This window comes from Cupressus sempervirens, chromosome 6, assembly GCF_028749045.1.
Source record: "Cupressus sempervirens isolate cs-2001-9-10 chromosome 6, ASM2874904v1, whole genome shotgun sequence".
In the NCBI taxonomy this organism is placed as follows: domain Eukaryota; kingdom Viridiplantae; phylum Streptophyta; class Pinopsida; order Cupressales; family Cupressaceae; genus Cupressus; species Cupressus sempervirens.
This window is the reverse complement of record NC_143123.1, coordinates 76488089-76505805: the sequence shown is the minus strand read 5'-3', so window position 1 is coordinate 76505805 and position 17717 is coordinate 76488089. Positions and strand designations below refer to the sequence as shown.

Sequence of the window (17717 nt, the reverse complement as noted above, 5' to 3'; positions counted from 1 at the left end):
TAACATACCAATTTTCCTAATCAAGTTTCAATCTAGAAATAAGCTGATTTCCTAATTCACATCACTAAGATTTTCAATGGCTGTTAAAACTGAATTAAAATCTATTTACAATGCTGAATTTACCAAGAATACATAATGAGGAGATAACAATTAACTAACTTATTCAGCTGAAAGTAAATATCAGATGTAATCATTTAACTAATTCTAATTATTTAACTGAAATTAAGTAACAGATGTTCTTGAAAAGAAATATCTAATTAAAGTAAAGTTATTTGTAAAAACTAGTTAAAAAGTAAATAACTTTCATCTTGAAATGAAATAACTAAACATTCAGAGGTGAAATGAACATATAGTGAATATTGTGAAGCTTCATTTATTGGTTGTCCAAGCCCTGGCTTTGGTGAGAGGAGAAGCATTGACAGAGGCTTAACCTCCCAACCGCGGACCATTACTTATCTCCACTTATTCTAATTTAATAGAATGGCCCTCCCTACCCCGAGGTCAGGCTTGGGATGTTCATTAATCCAGCCATCAGAGTATTCAGGTAGGTTGAAGTTCCAACAGTTATTCGACAAAATAACTGAAGCCTCTGGACAATCAACAAAGATCACTTGTTCTGGCAAATCTGCTTAATTCCACCTTGGCTAAGGATTTCAAATGTGAGTTGTCAGACCCGATCTCCACCAGTTGGCTTGACAACTTACTTCATGAGTGGAACATGCATGAGCTACTGCATTATTTATTTATCATGTTATTACCTTATTCTGATAACATTCTTGTTTATTGTAGATTCTTTGCACCTCCTCACCTATCTCAGGCCATCAAGCCGGTGACTCCCTGGTGCTCTCAGATCAAGTTCACTGTGATACTTCACACCTTCTTCACCACATTCTGGCATTTCGCCTGGTGAATTCCTTGGTGTTCACTTATTCAAATATATATATGTAAGTTAGGTTGTAATTGTTTTATACTGGAATAATAACATTCTTGAATGGTGCCATAAATGAATTTAGAAAAATTTATCATCTTACATATAAGAAAGGCGACAAGCTTATATGCTTAAATCAGTACAAAGGAAATTATCAGACTTCATTTATCAGTGTTATATTATTTCAATAGGAAAAGGGAGATTAAAGAGAGATACGACAGCCTTATTGCTTAAGTCAAGGACATAGCACTCAATTGATGAGCTTAAGGGGCTTTCTAATGAATGGTTCATAAGGCACAACACTTGGTGAAGGTTTTGCAAGCTTTGGGTTTAACCATGGAGGAAACTCTGTAGTTCAGCGCGCTCAGGCTAGAGTAGTACTGGGATGGGTGACCTCCCGGGAGAGCTCGATGCTTCACCCCTGTGAGCATCACCTAGATCCAATGAGTGCTTAGTGTTCCATTTATTCTCATGAGAGATGGATTCATGTTGAATCACTACTCATGAAACATGGGTCAATGAGTTTGACTCAAAAATCACATAGTTAAATCCTGATAGCAATATCACAATAGCATCTTATGCTAAAGAAATCGATGAACAACAACGTCAGCTAAAGGTATACATTTATATTTAATACTTAACAGGAAGAAGAAGTGAAAATGGTTTCATAGATTGTATAAAAACCCTTACGTGACTCTACCCGATTATCTATATAAGCCTTGCATATTGGTTGAATCCGCCAACTTTAACTGAGGCCTGTGGCAAATAAACTCAGTCGGATAGCACAGTATGTATATATGGATTGTCTCTACAAATTGAGAGGATGCTAACAAGGAGTTTGAATGCTTAAAGAACTTGAAGGCCGAGAGAAGGAAAGAATGCCGATAGACGATTAAGGAATCCATAATAAAGAATGAGCCAGACCTTACGGCTACCTTCGGTTACAAGATCCAAATCGAAAGTCTTTCAAAATGGCTAAAAAGAAAAGAAAGAAAGGAGGAAATAGTGAGAAAGAAAGAAGATGAAAGGTTTTTAAAAATTAATATTATTTTATTATTGTTTTATTTTCTCAACTATGCTTATATGTACGTAATGGTAAGGTGGCATCATTGGATTAATATGTTTAATGTAATGGTGTCATTTTATTATTATTCACATATGACCATATTTGAGAACGTAAGATAATAATTAAATAATATTAATATTTGATAATTCTTAAGGGCAAGAATTTATGTTTATTTTACATTCTTTTATTATAATATTCCACATTTTAGCTCATGCGGTTCCACCATGAAATATGTTGCCAAGTCCTAGTAACCTTGCCAAGATAGTTTTAGGTCAAACCTGTTGATTCTGATGACTAAACCATTTGACCATCCCCTTTCAATGACCTCGTTTCGCAATGCTTCCCCTCTTCAGTCTTCATTCTATAATCATTCAAAACAACATTCTCACCAATGCATCAATTCAAGATTTATAAATTGCTAATTCAAAATCATCAAGTAACCGTTAGGGATTTCATCAATGTCAAAATAACTAACTTTACATGCTCATCATATATGTTCAACAGCTATAATTAACTGGCTTAATTTCACATGATCCTGAATAGATCGATAGAATGGCTAGAATTAATTGACTTACTTTCATATGATAATTAAATTGATACAATGACTAAAATTAACTAACTCGATTTCACATGATCATGAAGATATAAACAACGGCTATAATTAACTAACTCAATTTCACATTGTTATGAAGAAATAAACAACGGCTATATTAACTAACTCATTTTCACACGATCATGAAGAAATAATTGATTTGACGGCTATAATCAGTTTAAAATTTTAGGGCAAAATTTGGGATGTAACAAGGTGGAGGGGAATGGTGAAGGATTCCCACTAGGCATGGCACTTCATGATGATTGTTAAGGACCATCGCTGATGGACCACATGAGGCCACCCCATAATGATGATTAAGAACCATTTGAGGCCAATGAGGCTAAAGTCTGTTTACCGCATAGGTTAATTAGGAATTGTATACAGATAATGAACATGAACTCGAACAGTAGAACTCTTCTTATTATTCGCATATGCCAAGATTTTACATTAGGTTCCCATCATGATGATTACAATGATCCCGAAGGGAGATATAAATACTGTCCGAGAAACCTTCTCGAAGGTATCCGTCAGCCACATACATGTCAACTACAATAATAGAACCTTTTGGATACATCCCGGTACATGTCGGCCTGACGACACACATCCCGATACACTGACAGAAACCTCCCGATACACTGTCGGAAACCTCTCGATACACCGTCGGGAACATCCTGAAATACCATCGGGAAGCTCCTGATACAGCGTCAGGAACCTCCCGATACACTGTCGGGAACATCCTGATACATTATTTCCTGACGACATCATCCCCCCCCAAAAAGAAAAGTCGTCTCCCGACGACTAGACAACAAAAACTGTCTCCTTAGTTGACCCTGATAGCCAACCATGCTGCTTAGTCTGCTTCCAACTTTGGGTCCGCTGAGCCAAGTGTCGTTGAAGTGCCTTCAACTAGATGATCGGCTCCTCCCGAGCTCTCTACGCATCTGTCAAGACAGCCTCTCGGCCAACACCTACTCCTAGTGCCTCTGGTACACAGACAATCCATGCTTGCAGCAGCTTCAAGTCTTCTCAACTGGACACACTTCACGACTGATATCCGCAACGACTTGGGGTCCAAGGGGCAGTGCCCCTTGCCGCCAAGACCAAATTAGCACTCCGAAACCCACACAAAACTGCATGGAACACATTATTTCTGCAATTTTTTCTGATTCCGCACTCTTTCTGGCAATCGCTAATACTTCCCCTTCCCTTTAACATCATCTGTCACTCATTCTGAACAACTTGATTTTGTCGTCGCTTTTTTTTTTTTTTTTAGAAAACCTCCTGCCACCCTTCTGTGATGAAATCGGTACGGCTTCAATCTTGACACTGTCTGCTGATTGCATGTGGATGCCTCCTTCCTAGAGCTGCTATGCACACGGGTTTTGATGAAACAATTCTGAAGGCGTCTTCACTATTTCAATCTTCTGGAAAAGCCGTACTGCAATATCCCACCAAGTCTTCAAAATCCGTATGATGGAAAATAACAAAATTTTGGCTCCAAATTCCGTACGTTAACCTTCTGAGGCTATCAAAATCCGTACCAAATTCTGTACGTTAACCTTCTGAGGCTATCAAAATCTGTACGGTGGTTTCAGTGCAACTTAAAAAAACCGTACCATAGCAAAACCGTACACCAACTTTGAAGATGAAAACCATACATTGTCTTTAAAAACTGTACTGCAAGCATGAAATCCGTACGTTGTCTTTAAAAACCGTACTGCAACATGAAATCCGTACGTTGGCTTTAAAAATTGTACTGCAAACATGAAATCCGTACGTTGTCTTTAAAAACCATACTACAAGCATGAAATCCATACGTTGGCTTTAAAAACCGTACTGCAAACATGAAATCCGTACACCCTCCTTCAGATATGAAAAATCGTACGTTACTTCCTTTTCCCTTCAGATGAAAACCCGTACGGTGTTGTCCTCTGCAATTATGAAACCGTATGGTACACATGGAAGTCGTACGGTGCTCCTTCCTTCACTATGAAATCTGTACGGTGCTCCTTCCTTCACTGTGAAATCCATACGGCACTTCCCTTCGGCTATGAATCCTTTTAAATATGAAACCGTACGGTACTTTTTCCTTCTGTTTTTTATTTTTATATTTTTTTAATAATAATTATAATAAATTTTTTGAACAACTATGTACAATATTTACATATGTACAGTACTTACAGTCTTCTTCTCTCAGTTGTTCGTCCATGGAAGTGCGTTACTTCTTTCATGGCAGACATTCAACTTCGACCTATTCACTGTGTCGACAACTTCCTTTCTGTCTAGCATCCATTGTTTTACTGCTCCATTATCACCCACTTCCCGAATTTGATATGGTCCGACCCACTTAACTCTGAACTTGCCTGGGTTGATCTCATTCCGTCCATCATACCTCAACGCCAACTGTCCTGGTTGAAACCTGCTACGCCTGTTCTGTGTCATCTCCATATCGCCTAGTTTGTTCCTGAAGCTCCGTACCATGGACTCCGTCAGCTACCCCTTCTGTCCGTCAATAACACATTCACTTTGTATTGTTGCAACTTTTATTAAACCCTTCCGCTTTGTTGCTTGTGCAGACCGTATCGTGTGTCTTCCTTGCTGCTGGTACCTTTCTACTATTTCTCTGGTTCGACATAATACTTTCTTCCTGCGCAGTCGTACAGTAGAATCTTTCCTCCTTTCAAGTTCGTATTGTATGTTCTTTCCTTCAGCTTCAGTCATACCCGTGTTTCCTTCTTCGGCTTCTATGTGTTGCTTCGAACATTCATTTCCTCCTTCGGCTTCTCCATGTTCCTTAAAACATTCATTTCCTCCGTTGGCTTCTCTATGTTCCTTCGGAAATTTATTTCCTTCTTCTTTCTTACCTTCGTCGATCCTTAGCATATTACAACTTGGAAAGAGCTTGTAATCCTCTATCTGCCAGTGGTAAAGACCATTTACTGAATCCAGATCGTCATCTCCTTCCAATCGTAGGACTCCCTCCTGATCCGGTTCCATAGTTTGCCCCTTTTCATCCTCTTCTCCCTCAAAATCTGACGATAGGGCTTCTTCCCCGACCATCTGAGTGTGCAGATCGATGACATACTTCTGCCCTTTGCTTTCAAGTGATAAAGTATTTTTCTTCCAATCATGCTTTGCTTTTGCTTGTATCAGCCACCCCTGACCCAGAATAGCATCATACTCTTTCCGCCTGAGAGGAATCACAACGAAATCCAACAAGAATGGCTGTGTTCCAATCGTCACTGGTTGTGCTGTCAGGACTCCCAATGGCTTGATTCCATGTTGATCGGCCGTTAGCAGCTGGAATGTAGGCGGCCATAATGTCGGCTGTCCCAACTTTTTCCAAGTGTCTTCAGGTAACACATTGACATCGGACCCTCCGTCCACAATTGTTTCCATCAATACAGTCTCGAGAATTCCCATTTCAACGACTGCCAGATAGCGTCCGGATGAAAGAGCTAACAGCATCGGATCTGCTGCACTTGCGCCACTTTCCTTCTCCTTTTTGTCCCCTGCACTTGCTCCACTTTCCTGCTTCCTTCCATGTTCTCTTGGTAGTTGAGCAGCGGGAATGATGTTTGTGAGTGCCGATCGGAGCTGAGGCATAGTGAGCAACAAATCACTTATCCTGACGGGTATCTCGGTTTGCAATATTTACCGTACAATGTTTTGTTCTGCGCAGTTCCGTACGGAGGTACTCGGCGTGTCCTTCAGGTGTGTCGTTTCTGCCTGTGTTGCTTTCTGGATCTCTGCCCGTGCTTCCTCCAGTCTCTTCTTTTTTTCCGCTGGGTCAAGGTACACTTTCGCTTGCTGCCGTGTGATGGCCAGAACCTCTTCTTCGTCCGTCCCGATGGTGATCAAGTTTACTCCCGACTTTGGACACCTAGCATCTTCATGATCACCAGGTCCACACCATCTGCATAACAACTTCGGTGTGTTCACCGTTGTACACTCTCGGGCGAAGTGACCCCACAAATTGCATGCGCGGCATTGAACTATCGGCCGGCCATTGGCATCGTACTGGATTCGACTCTTCCCACCATTATTGTTGTTGCCACCATTGTTGTTATTGTTGTTGTTGTTTGGACCGCGCCAGTTGTTTCTGTATCCACCTGATGTGGCACCTTCCGTACTGGTGTTCCTGTTCCCTCCTGACAGGGATGCTTCCTGTGACAGGAACACTTGCTGCGGTGTCCTTGTTTTTAAATTGAAAGGGCATTCCTTTACCGAGTGTCCGAGGATCTGGCAGATTTCACAAAATTGATCTTTCGGGCAGGATCCCTTCGTATGGCCTTCTTTCTTACACTCCGTGCACCATAGGTCATTACCCTTAGTCTCCTTGTTCATGTTTTTGAATTCCTCCATCATCCACATCATATCCTTCTGGAGGGCACGGACCTTCTTGTTGCTTCCCTCATCATTGTCGCTGCTATCTTCTCCTGAAGGGTCATCGTCATCTGAATCTGATGAGCTGGTCTTCTTTTTCTTCTTTGTCTTCTGGTCACTTTCGAGGTTCATTGCCCGATTGTACGCTTCAATGTATGTGGACGGTGGCACGATCTTCATCTTTTTCCGCAGCTTCGGGTGAAGGCCTTCAATGAACCATCTTTTCTAGAGCCCATCTGCCAGCTTATTCTCCATTTTACTGATTAACTCCTTCAATCTCCTAGCAAAGACCTGTACTGTTTCATTCTTCTTTTGCTTGGTATTGAATATCTCGGCTACAATTTCATTATCATCATGCAAAAGTTGAAATTCTGCGATGAACTCATTAATGTTATCCCAACTATTTAATTATTGTGGATCAGCATCAGTAAACCAATCAATCGCAACACCCCATAGGGTAGCAGGAAATTGTCGGATCCATTCGTTTGTATCTGTTATGCCATTTGCCCTCCAGATCGTTTCACATGTTTTACAATGTCGAATAGGATCAGTTGCTTCATCATCATCAAATTTAGGCAATTTTTCCTTTGGACCTACCATTATCACTGTATGTCGAGGGTTTTGTTATGTACTTGCGCTGTTTTGCACTCCCGCGCTGTTTTGAGCACCCGCGCTGTTTTGAACACCCGCGCTGTTCTGCACACCCGCGTTGTTTTCTGCTTCCGCGCTGTTTTCAACACCCGCGCTGTTTTCTGCTTTCGCACTGTTTTCAACACCCGCGCTGTTTTGGACTTCCGCGCTGTTTGGTGAAGAAGAGGGTTCGTCAACCGAAGCTGTTCGTTTCGGAAGTATATCTCGGACGAAGAGGTCACTCCATGCTCGTGCTCCGTCGGCACTCCGAGCCGTGCGAGTCGATCTCCTTCCGTCAGGATTCTCTTCCCGTGGTGTATGCAGGTTTAGAAACTCCTCCCTCGCTTCTTCCACCAACTGAAGCCGTTGTTGAGTCTCCTTCAACAATCCTTCCGCGCTCTTGTTTCCGTCGGCAATTTTTTGAAATCTCCTTCGGCACTTTGTCTGCTGAGCCAGAATTAAATTTTCCTGTGCAACGCGTATGTCATCTTTTTCCTTCAGCTTATTCTTATCTTTGTTCAACTGATTCGGCATTTAATTCATATCCGCTTGCCTGCGTACCAGGTCCATCGGGCAACAGCGCCAAATGTTTACCGCATAGGTTAATTAGGAATTGCATACAGATAATGAACATGAACTCGAACAGAAGAACTCTTCTTATTATTCGCATATGCCAAGATTTTACATTAGGTTCCCATCATGATGATTACAATGATCTTGAAGGGAGATATAAATACTGTCCGAGAAACCTTCTCGAAGGTATCCGTCGGCCACATACAACATGTCAACTACAATAATAGAACCTTCTAGATACATCCTGATACATGTCGGCCTAACGGCACACATCCCGATACACTGACAGAAACGTCCCGATACACCGTCGGAAACCTCCCGATACACGGTCGGGAACATCCTGAAACACCATCATGAAGCTCCTGATACACTGTCAGGAACCTCCCGATACACTGTTGGGAACATCCTGATACATTATTTCTTGACGACAAAGTCCATCCTTGGACCAAGGGTTGAGGGTCAAGGCCACCCTATTGCTGTTCCCCTACTAACCCACATGGATCAAATATTGAAGTGAATACAAAAGAGATCTTCAATCATAAAGGGTGTTGCATTATAATTTCTTCCCACATGCATGAGAAGGATCAGACTTTAAGTTTTGCATGGAAAATAAAATAAAATTAGATGCAATAGTTTGTTTTACAAAACTGATGATAATCTCAGTTAGGGAATTTCTGCATGTAGTGCATGAAATTGGTGATAGCTTTACTTGCTATTTTTAGTAATCCAACTTTAGTTTCCAGATTACATAGATTTATCCAAGGCCTATATGTAATGAGGCCATTGTAATGCAATTGTTGTCTTTGATCTATATGATCAGCTGATCCTTGGTCTTGTGATCAACAAGTTAGTATATCCTGATTTGAATGAGTATAAGGTTTTATCTATTGTTTGCAGCAATTTTGTATGTTTTTTTATTTTCTTCATATAGTATCAAAGAAAGTCATATTGAGTGCTTGCAAAATAAAAGAATTTCAAAGTTGTTGCTGTATCTTCATAGCCAATGAAGACAATCCTGCTATCAATGCTGATGCTACCTAAAAGGTGAAGCCAATTCTCAAAGGAGGGAGACTGAAGATTCCAAAAGGAATAGGTTTCCTTAAGTTTTAAGCCACCTTAGAAAAGGCGAAACCAATCTCATTTGAGGAGATTGAAGTCAATGAGATTAAAAGTCTAGCAAGAGGAATTGGGGTTTCCATATAACCTTACGATTAGAAGTCCAAACAAAGAGAACTGACCTATAAGAATTAATGGTCGATGAGATCGAAGGATTGCTGTCATTCAGAACAAAGTTGTCCCTACCAAATTTGAAGTTACAGGAAGCTCACAAATCAGAGCAAGTTGATTTGAATGAAGTTAGATCAAGTCTTACAAATGGCTTGAATGAGCTAAAAGCCAATAATCTTTAGCCAAATGGAAGTTGTAGGATAATGCATTGCGGTAAGAGAGACCCGCTAAAGTCCAAGAAAAAAGTAATTGTTTATGTTGCACTCATTATTAGTTGAAATTAAGAGGAGGATGTCGGCATTTTAATTTCCTTCCACATACATGAGAAGAACTGCAGTCTTAAAGTTTTACGTGGATACTTAAATTAGATCCAATGGTTTGTTTTGCAAATTGATGATAATCGCAGTTAGGGATTTCTGCATGTAGCGCATGGGATTGGTGATATCTTTTATTGCTATTTTTAGTAATCCAACTCTAGTTTTCAGATTTAATGGAATTTGTCCAAGACCTCTTTATACTAAGGCCATTGTAATGCAATTATTGTCTCTGATCTTTAAGATCAGTTAATCCTTGATCCTATCATCAAGAAGTTATTGTTTTGAGATTTGAGTGAATATAAAGTTTTATTGGCTGTTTGCAACAGTTTTGTGCGTTGGTCTTAATTTCTTCAAAAGGAGGGGTTGACATGGTGGAGGGGACAGTGTAAAGCCCTCACTCGGTATGCCACCCTGTGATGATGGTTTAGGACCATCAATTAAGGGCCATATGAGGCCACAAAGGATAAGGCTTTGTTGTTGGGCACAGTGTAGAGGATACTTGGGGCACCTCATCATGTCTCCCAACAATGCCCTCATTATGGTTGAGCTCCCATGTAATGAATGAGATTTGTTATTTAAATCCATATGTATTTCCTAACCCTACAATTGAATGTATTTCATGAGTTCTACATCATTGTTTGATCTGGATGTAGATTTCCAAAAAATACCTTATCTCATCTTATTGTTGAGTATGGATTATAATTTATATCTCTATCTACATTTTTCTTTCTTTTGGGACTTGTGAATTTAGGGCAAACTATAAGGCGGTCCAAGAAAGGGATATTACATCTATAAAGAACTTCCTCTCTTGTAATTGCCTTGTTTGAAGGAATCTTGACATAGTTCAAGTCACTACCCAAAGGAGATGATTCATTTGTACCAAATTAAGCGACATACTAACCTCTAGATTGGAAGATTCCATCATTTTTCCTTATTAGGCAAGGATCCTTAGTTGTCATAGAAGCATTCTTGATTTTTCCTTTTGGAGGATAGACAGTCAATTTTTTGATGGTCTAGCATTTTACAATGAAAATTTTTGGGAGAAGGATCCTTTGCTTCAATGTTTTGGTTTCACATACCAACCTCAAATTCTTCAAAAGGTGTTTGGATGAGGTTTGAAGGCATCCACTTTATTGTAGGTTCATGTATGAAGTCCTGATTTTCCTTCTTTTGCATTTTCATCCATTATAAATTTCTCAGAACTCAACCAAAGTGTTTCCAATATTGAGAGAACCGAAAATTAAAATATTTAGATAAAAGATTATCAAGGTAGATCCACATCGGAACTTTCTTGATGCTGCAAGAGGATCGATATAGGTCCAGTTTTGTAAGAAAAGTGCAGTCCCATCTATTAACAATAGATCACCTTTTCTTTTCAATTCTATGTTCAGCTTGATTAAAGTGGAAAAACATTTTTGGAGAAATGTAAATACAAAGCTGTCACCCCAAGTCTCAAGCTTCCACCTCTTCACCAGACAGGCTATAAGTTCACAGATTTACCTGTAATGGTGTTTGATTCAGAAAAATGTTTTTTTTGCCCTAAATGTAATAAAATAACATGCACAATAGAAGAATGCAAATGCAATGACTAAGAAATATAATAGAAATACTTGCAAATGCTTGAAAATAACAAGCCACTTCGAGGGGTTAAATCTTCAATATTCTCAACATGAAATAGAATTTGCATTATGATATTCAATTAGTTCTTGCTATCTTGTATATATTTACCATACCTATGCCTTGGATGAAACCTAGACCAACTAGACTACCTCTATAAGATGGTACAAACAATTATCTAACTTAATTGAGAGTTGTACCCAAATACAATCAACCTGCCTGCCTAAACTGAAAAATATTGCCTTGTTTCTTGCCTACTGGATGCCAAGATCATGATTTGACACCCCTTGTAATGAAAAAGTTTTCTCAATTAAAGGGATGCAGGAACAAATACTTGGAAATATAATATAAACCTCTGCAAATGCTTGATAATATTAAAGCCATATTGAGGGGTTAAACCTCTAGTGTTTGACAAGAAATAGAATTCGCAATATGATTATCAACTACTCATCACCTCCTTTATGAATACCATATTTACGCCTTGAAGGCCACTCAATTTGACTAGACTATCTGTTTCAGATTACATAAAATAATCATATAACTTAATTAATGTTCATGCTAGCCACAAGTCGGCTACACATATCCCAATATGATCAATCAGCTAAGGGCATAGACTAAATCAGTGTCAGAAATTTTATTTATAATTTTGTCCTTGATTCAACTACAATTTCTTTTGGGGTCCACCTCGTTCTGTCTAAGACTCTAAACAGATTTTGTCAAAGGTCAATGAAGCATTATTTACTTCATGTTCGAAGAAATTAGAGATTTGCTTCATTGATCTATCCTGCTGCCTGTTCACCATGCATTCACATTCAATTGTATTGGTTTATCCTGAGAAATCCATTAACTTATTTGATTACCAAGGAAATACTGTAATGCAGATCTTCATGTTTTCCATGTATACTGTGTATACTGATAAATACTATTCTATGTATGAAGTATCAATTTTTATCCTCTCCATCTGCACACGAGCAGAGTTTTTGTGGTTTGACTATTTATTTTGCTCCATTCCACCATTTGCTTTTTGTATTTATTCAAAAGTACATTCGTGCATATTTCAGCACAGCACCTGATCATGATACAAAAATGTTTGGTTGTAAATTAAAATGGTTCATAAAATATGGGAAGACACAAGAAAGAAAGCTACTTTGTGGTAAACATCCAAAGTAATTGCCTAAAGCATGTCCAAGCCATACTCGTCTAGCATGCATTGCATTTAAAATGGTTAAAATGAAATCAAACCAAAATTTGTATGTAGTGAAGTATAGATAAAGATACAATGAGGATAGGATGCCACATAACTTAGACAATGATGTGAGAATGTGTTACTGTTACATGGAAACACTCACTCTGTAGCTGAGGAAAAATCCTAATACAAAGACTCATCGCACTGAAGGCATTCACAGCAGGAAATTTCTGTAGTCATGAGCTTGTTTGTAATTAATTGGATAGCACAAGCAAGGCTGTAACCATAACGTTGGTATTGTTTATGTCCTATAATATTTGTTTAAAGATTCCCCACTTTGTGTTATTCCTGTCTTCCTAGGTTCACTTGCTTTCCACACCTTATTCTAGTTTTTTATTTAGAAATTTTAATATTTTGGTTGTTGGAACACTTTTTGTTAGCATTTTGAGTGGAATTGATCTATTAAGTCATTTGTGGACATTAGAATACTATCTTTATTCTATTTTGATGCAGTAACAACCACAAGGCATAATCTAAGTTCCCAAGGAATTACTTGGAGTTGGGGGTAACAGCGCAATCTTTTGAATCTACAATCTTGTAGTAACTACTCTGATGGTAATCTATGATGACATGAAAGAATGTACTGGAGAGGCAAACAGAACTATGGACATTTTGTTGGGAAATAAAAATGTGAAGTTTCAGGTTACAGGAAACGTCTTTGACATGTTTGACAACATATGTCATATGGTTCTGATTACAACTTTTAAAATCCATTTGTAGGGTGATATTCGAGCATTAGAGGACCTGACTTATGAACGGAGGCAGGAATTTATTTCTGCACATACCCTTCCCACAGATGTGCCATTGGTATCATTTCACACAGAAGTCACAATAGCTCCAGGAGTCTTGGCTACCATGTCCCATATTGCACATGCGGAACTTCCATGGTTGCCTCTACAAGGTTCAAGTGCCAACGCTGAGGAGGATGCCAGTCAAATCACAAAAGTTCCAGTTGCTGTACCTATTGCAGCAGCTATGGCTATATGTGCATTACATCTTCAACTTAGATATGGGGAGAAAAGTGATGGCCTTGTTACAAGGAGAGATGCAGAGGTTCCTGGATCTGTAGTTGTACGCCCAGACAGAAAATTGGATCATGCATGGATGGTGTATTCTTCTTCTAATAGGGATTCTCTAGAACCTGATGCATCTCAAATGTGTGAAGCTTTGTTGGCTTTGCTCGTGGAGGTTGACCAGAGAAAAAGTGGTTCACTCTTAGAGCACAATTCCATATAATGTAAATATCTCTATTTTTGTACTTCATACCTTCTTTGGCAACAGTAGATGTATGTATTTTCTAATTTAGGGTAAATGTGTCCTAATTTTGTTGCCAAAGAACTATTTTTTCATTTGTTGTAACTTCTACTGATGGTATGAACGATTAGGATAGAAAAAAAAAATCAGTTGCTTTTTCTATCTGATTTGTAGTTTTCATATTGTACAGATTTCTTTCCGGTTCTAAATGCATCATTGGTGGGCTAACTGCATGTTATAATACATTGATGTTTAACTGAACAAACAATATTATTCTGTTTATATTATATGAAACAGTAAAGGTTAACAAAATAATTAATTGAAAGGAAATATTAGTACCAAGCTACCCTGGGGGCTTTAAATTTTGGCTACAGTTGTTTGGATTCAATGAAGCTATGCAAAGAAAAGTTTTGAAGCTCACATTTTAAACACATGGAACCAACTTTCTTCTAAATAGAAACTTCTTGGGATTGGGATCAACTCAGTTAACTTACCCCCAGTAATGGCAGAATCTACTCACTTTGCCTTTTAATGTGATGAAAAGTGAAAGAGCTTGATTTTACAATAATTTGCAAATTTTAATAGCATATCATAATTTTTAGTTTCAAACTCTGAGAAGCTTCTTTATATTGGCATCTTTAGGAATGCTTTATGAAGACTTGAATGTCCTGAACTAAAGCAACCTTGTGAATTACTGAAATAAATGGGAGTGGCCAGTATATCCAATACTGTAGCAGCTCAGAAAAGAATAGCATAACACATTATTCTAGGTATGTTCAGTGTTTCCGAACTATTCTATCCGTAATCGCTGAATAAAAGACTAGAATAACAATGGGTATTGAGCTGGTACCACCCATAAGAACTTGACTGAGTCAAAAAGAAGCATAGCTAGGTACAATATTAACTCAATGAAGATGCTTAAGAAAGTGATTACATTAAACAGACATGAGAGAAGCATGAACTACTAATAAGAGAACTCATACCAAAGAACATAAGCCTCCATCACTTGCTGCTTTCTTGTTGCGGTGAATGGTTGGCTGGATTAATTCAGCTATACTGCCATATTTCCATGTCTTTTCAACATCATGAATATAGGGGTTAAGGTGTTATTAAGGTTCTACACCATTCTTCCTTTAACTCAACCACAACTATATAGATACTTTAAGCCTTCTAAAAGTTATCGCATGTTGCAAATACGTAGAAGCACCTAAGAGTATGGGGTGTAAACACTCAAAAATGGTCATCTAGACTATGAGCCTCCTTTCTAGTATTTTTGCTTAATTTATCTATTGTTTATTCCTGATCAAATTATCACATTGCTATTTATTCAATTATTACTTATGGTTTGACCACTTTATCCTAAGTTTCCTATTTAATTAAAAGAACTTGCTTGCTTTTAATTAAATAACGCCCCCACTTCCCATTTATCCTTAGTGCGCACACATAAAACATTATTTCTATTTTAAAAATAAAAAGAAAAAGCTTTTTGTCTGACATGAGGTGCACACCTTCCAAGGTGGGTGGAATCTTTATTCTCCTCCACACATCTCTCATCTTTTGAACTCCACCGTTGATCTTGATTAGGTGAGATAATTATGCACATGGATCACTAAAGATGCATTCTCCACCCTTGATTAAACCTCTCTTTCCTTTTAATCTCAACTGGCAATTTTTCTTTAAAAGAGAGGGCCCTCTCCTCATTCTCTAACTAAGGTATATAATGTTAATGTTATGTTGCATGATTTTTAGGTGCTTTGGAGCTTTGGAGAACTTGGAGTATGTTTGCAATTGCATTTTACATACTTGCATCAGGGCTTACTTGCATGTAGCCTAGCTTTTTTAATTCTCTAGCTTAGATCACATAATTTAATTAGGAGGCTTGTAACTCTTCATATTTGATTATCTTATCTTGCATCTTGCATATCATTCTAATGTAGTTTGCATTGCATTGCACTTGCATTGTGATTCTTGGATGCAAGCACTCTTTCTCTCATCTTTGAATCTCTTGTTCTATGGTGCACCTTGCAAGGGTTGCATAACTTAGTTCATTTGAGAGCCACAACACTATTATTTTGCACCTTTGCACATCATAGATGGAGAGCTCTAGGTCGCTTCTTGAGATGCTCTCTTTCATGGATATTCTCAACTAAAAGGATTTAGAGAAGTGTGCCTATTTTTCGGCATACATTTTTGGCGCTCACTGTGGGGCTCAACAACCTTGTCTAGATCCATTGCTTGCATTTTTGTCATATTTTTAGTTTGTTGATTTATTTTTTAAAAACAATTTACAGACAAGAATATCATGCGACACTTTATCAGTATCGTATGACACTTTATATAATAATGGTACAATGCATTGTCAGTTGCACCATCGTACAAGTTTGTGCACTATGTCGCACTCTTGTTCTGCAAACTATGACATTGTATGATACAAAGTATTGCACCAGACAAAACTATTGTTTGGGTATATAGGGAAGTATCATACGATATTGTTGTAGTGATAAGTATTGCTTGACTTGTTTCACTTAGCTAATTCAGTTTTTTAGTTTGCATTTTCATCTTTTAATCTTTTGCATTTAATGTTTTTGGTTTCCTAACATCTCCTAACAAGTGGTTTTGTAGAGTATTTTTCAAATTTTGCTAATCTTGTGCCCTAACTCTTGTTGTTTTGTAGGTGGTCTTGCTTGCTCGTTTTCTGAGGAAACATTGCTAAATCAAAAGGACTTCTAACATTTGTTGTAGGGCTGCCCAAGAAAAAGCTAAAAAAACAAAAAAAAAAAGTTTTTTTACATGTGTTTTCTATTTCATTTCATGTGTGGCATATACTAGTTGCTTTCTTTCGTAGGCATATAAAACTCACAAGGGTTCATTGTTGGTAGGAGAGTATCCTCTTCACCTTTTAGGTGGATCAAAAATTTTGACCCTTCATTGAATCAAGAAAGTGGGTAGAATACTCCACTCTTTAGTGGTTTTAATTAGTTTTCTTGGTGTGTTTGAGGGAAACATTAGGGAGTAGGAGAGTATGTTCTTCATCTCTTAGGTGAATCATAAATCTTGACCTCCTTGGTGCGGATCCATTTTGTTAATCTCTTAGTGAGATTCATACCTTTAGAGGGTCTCCTATTGGTGGAAACATACCAATGGGAACGGCCCAAAGTGGGAACAAGAAAAATTCAGCTAACCCGACCCAGTATAATCACAAACCCTTTGACAAAGGCCAAAGCCTTGGGAGGCATAACACTCAACTTCACTTAGTGAAAATACTTATGGAATTGCGACCATGAGGAAATCATAGGGAGGTATGTTTAAGGTACTCTTGTGGCCATGAGGTCCATTATTAAGTCTCATATCAGAAACAAGGGGTGTGTTGCGAATGAGACCCTTACTAGACACTAGGATTTTAGAGGCCACCCTTTTTCAGCTGCTCAATATCTTGGTGCAAGGATCAATTCTAGTGGGCTCCCTGGATCAAGCTAAGATTTACACTCATCATATGTGTCTCTTTGGTTGTGTCAATAACACTTCCACGACAAGGCCAATAACTATTGTGGGAAGCCACTTTGTGTGAGGCAAACATGCATCAAGTTGTGGGCTAAAGTATTCAGTAATGAACTGTGACCTTTAGGTAGATATTGCTTGGCATGTTTTCGATTTGTGCTAGACCTGTGGAAATCTATTGAACATACACATGATAGTAGTCTTCATAGGATTTTTGCTTAAACCCCCCCCCCCCCCCCCCCCCCCCCCCCCAAGTGTTTGTATTGGCAAGGTTACTTTATTGTTTGTCCAATTGCTTGAAGACGTGTGTTTGTGCCACAAATTGCTTTCAAAATATTACATCGCTGGTACAAATTGAAAAAACACTCTATTGCATGTGTCAA

The 17717-nt window shown here is 38.4% G+C and overlaps 1 protein-coding gene across 6 annotated transcripts in view; it reads left to right on the top strand.

The window, feature by feature from the left end:
• The window catches only part of LOC149551241 (alpha/beta-Hydrolases superfamily protein), a 147405-nt gene extending 133407 nt beyond the window's left edge, over positions 1-13998 (top strand). For 5 of the 6 annotated variants that reach the window (XM_089786802.1, XM_089786799.1, XM_089786803.1 and 2 more), the window contains one exon: positions 13303-13998. In XM_089786802.1, the coding sequence (XP_089642928.1) occupies positions 13303-13818 (516 nt within the window). In that variant the 3' untranslated portion in view covers positions 13819-13998. Of the gene's footprint in view, positions 1-13035; positions 13138-13302 lie in introns of all 6 variants that reach the window. The other variant, XR_016352711.1, reaches the window with a different exon arrangement.
• The last annotated feature ends 3719 nt before the right edge of the window (positions 13999-17717 follow it).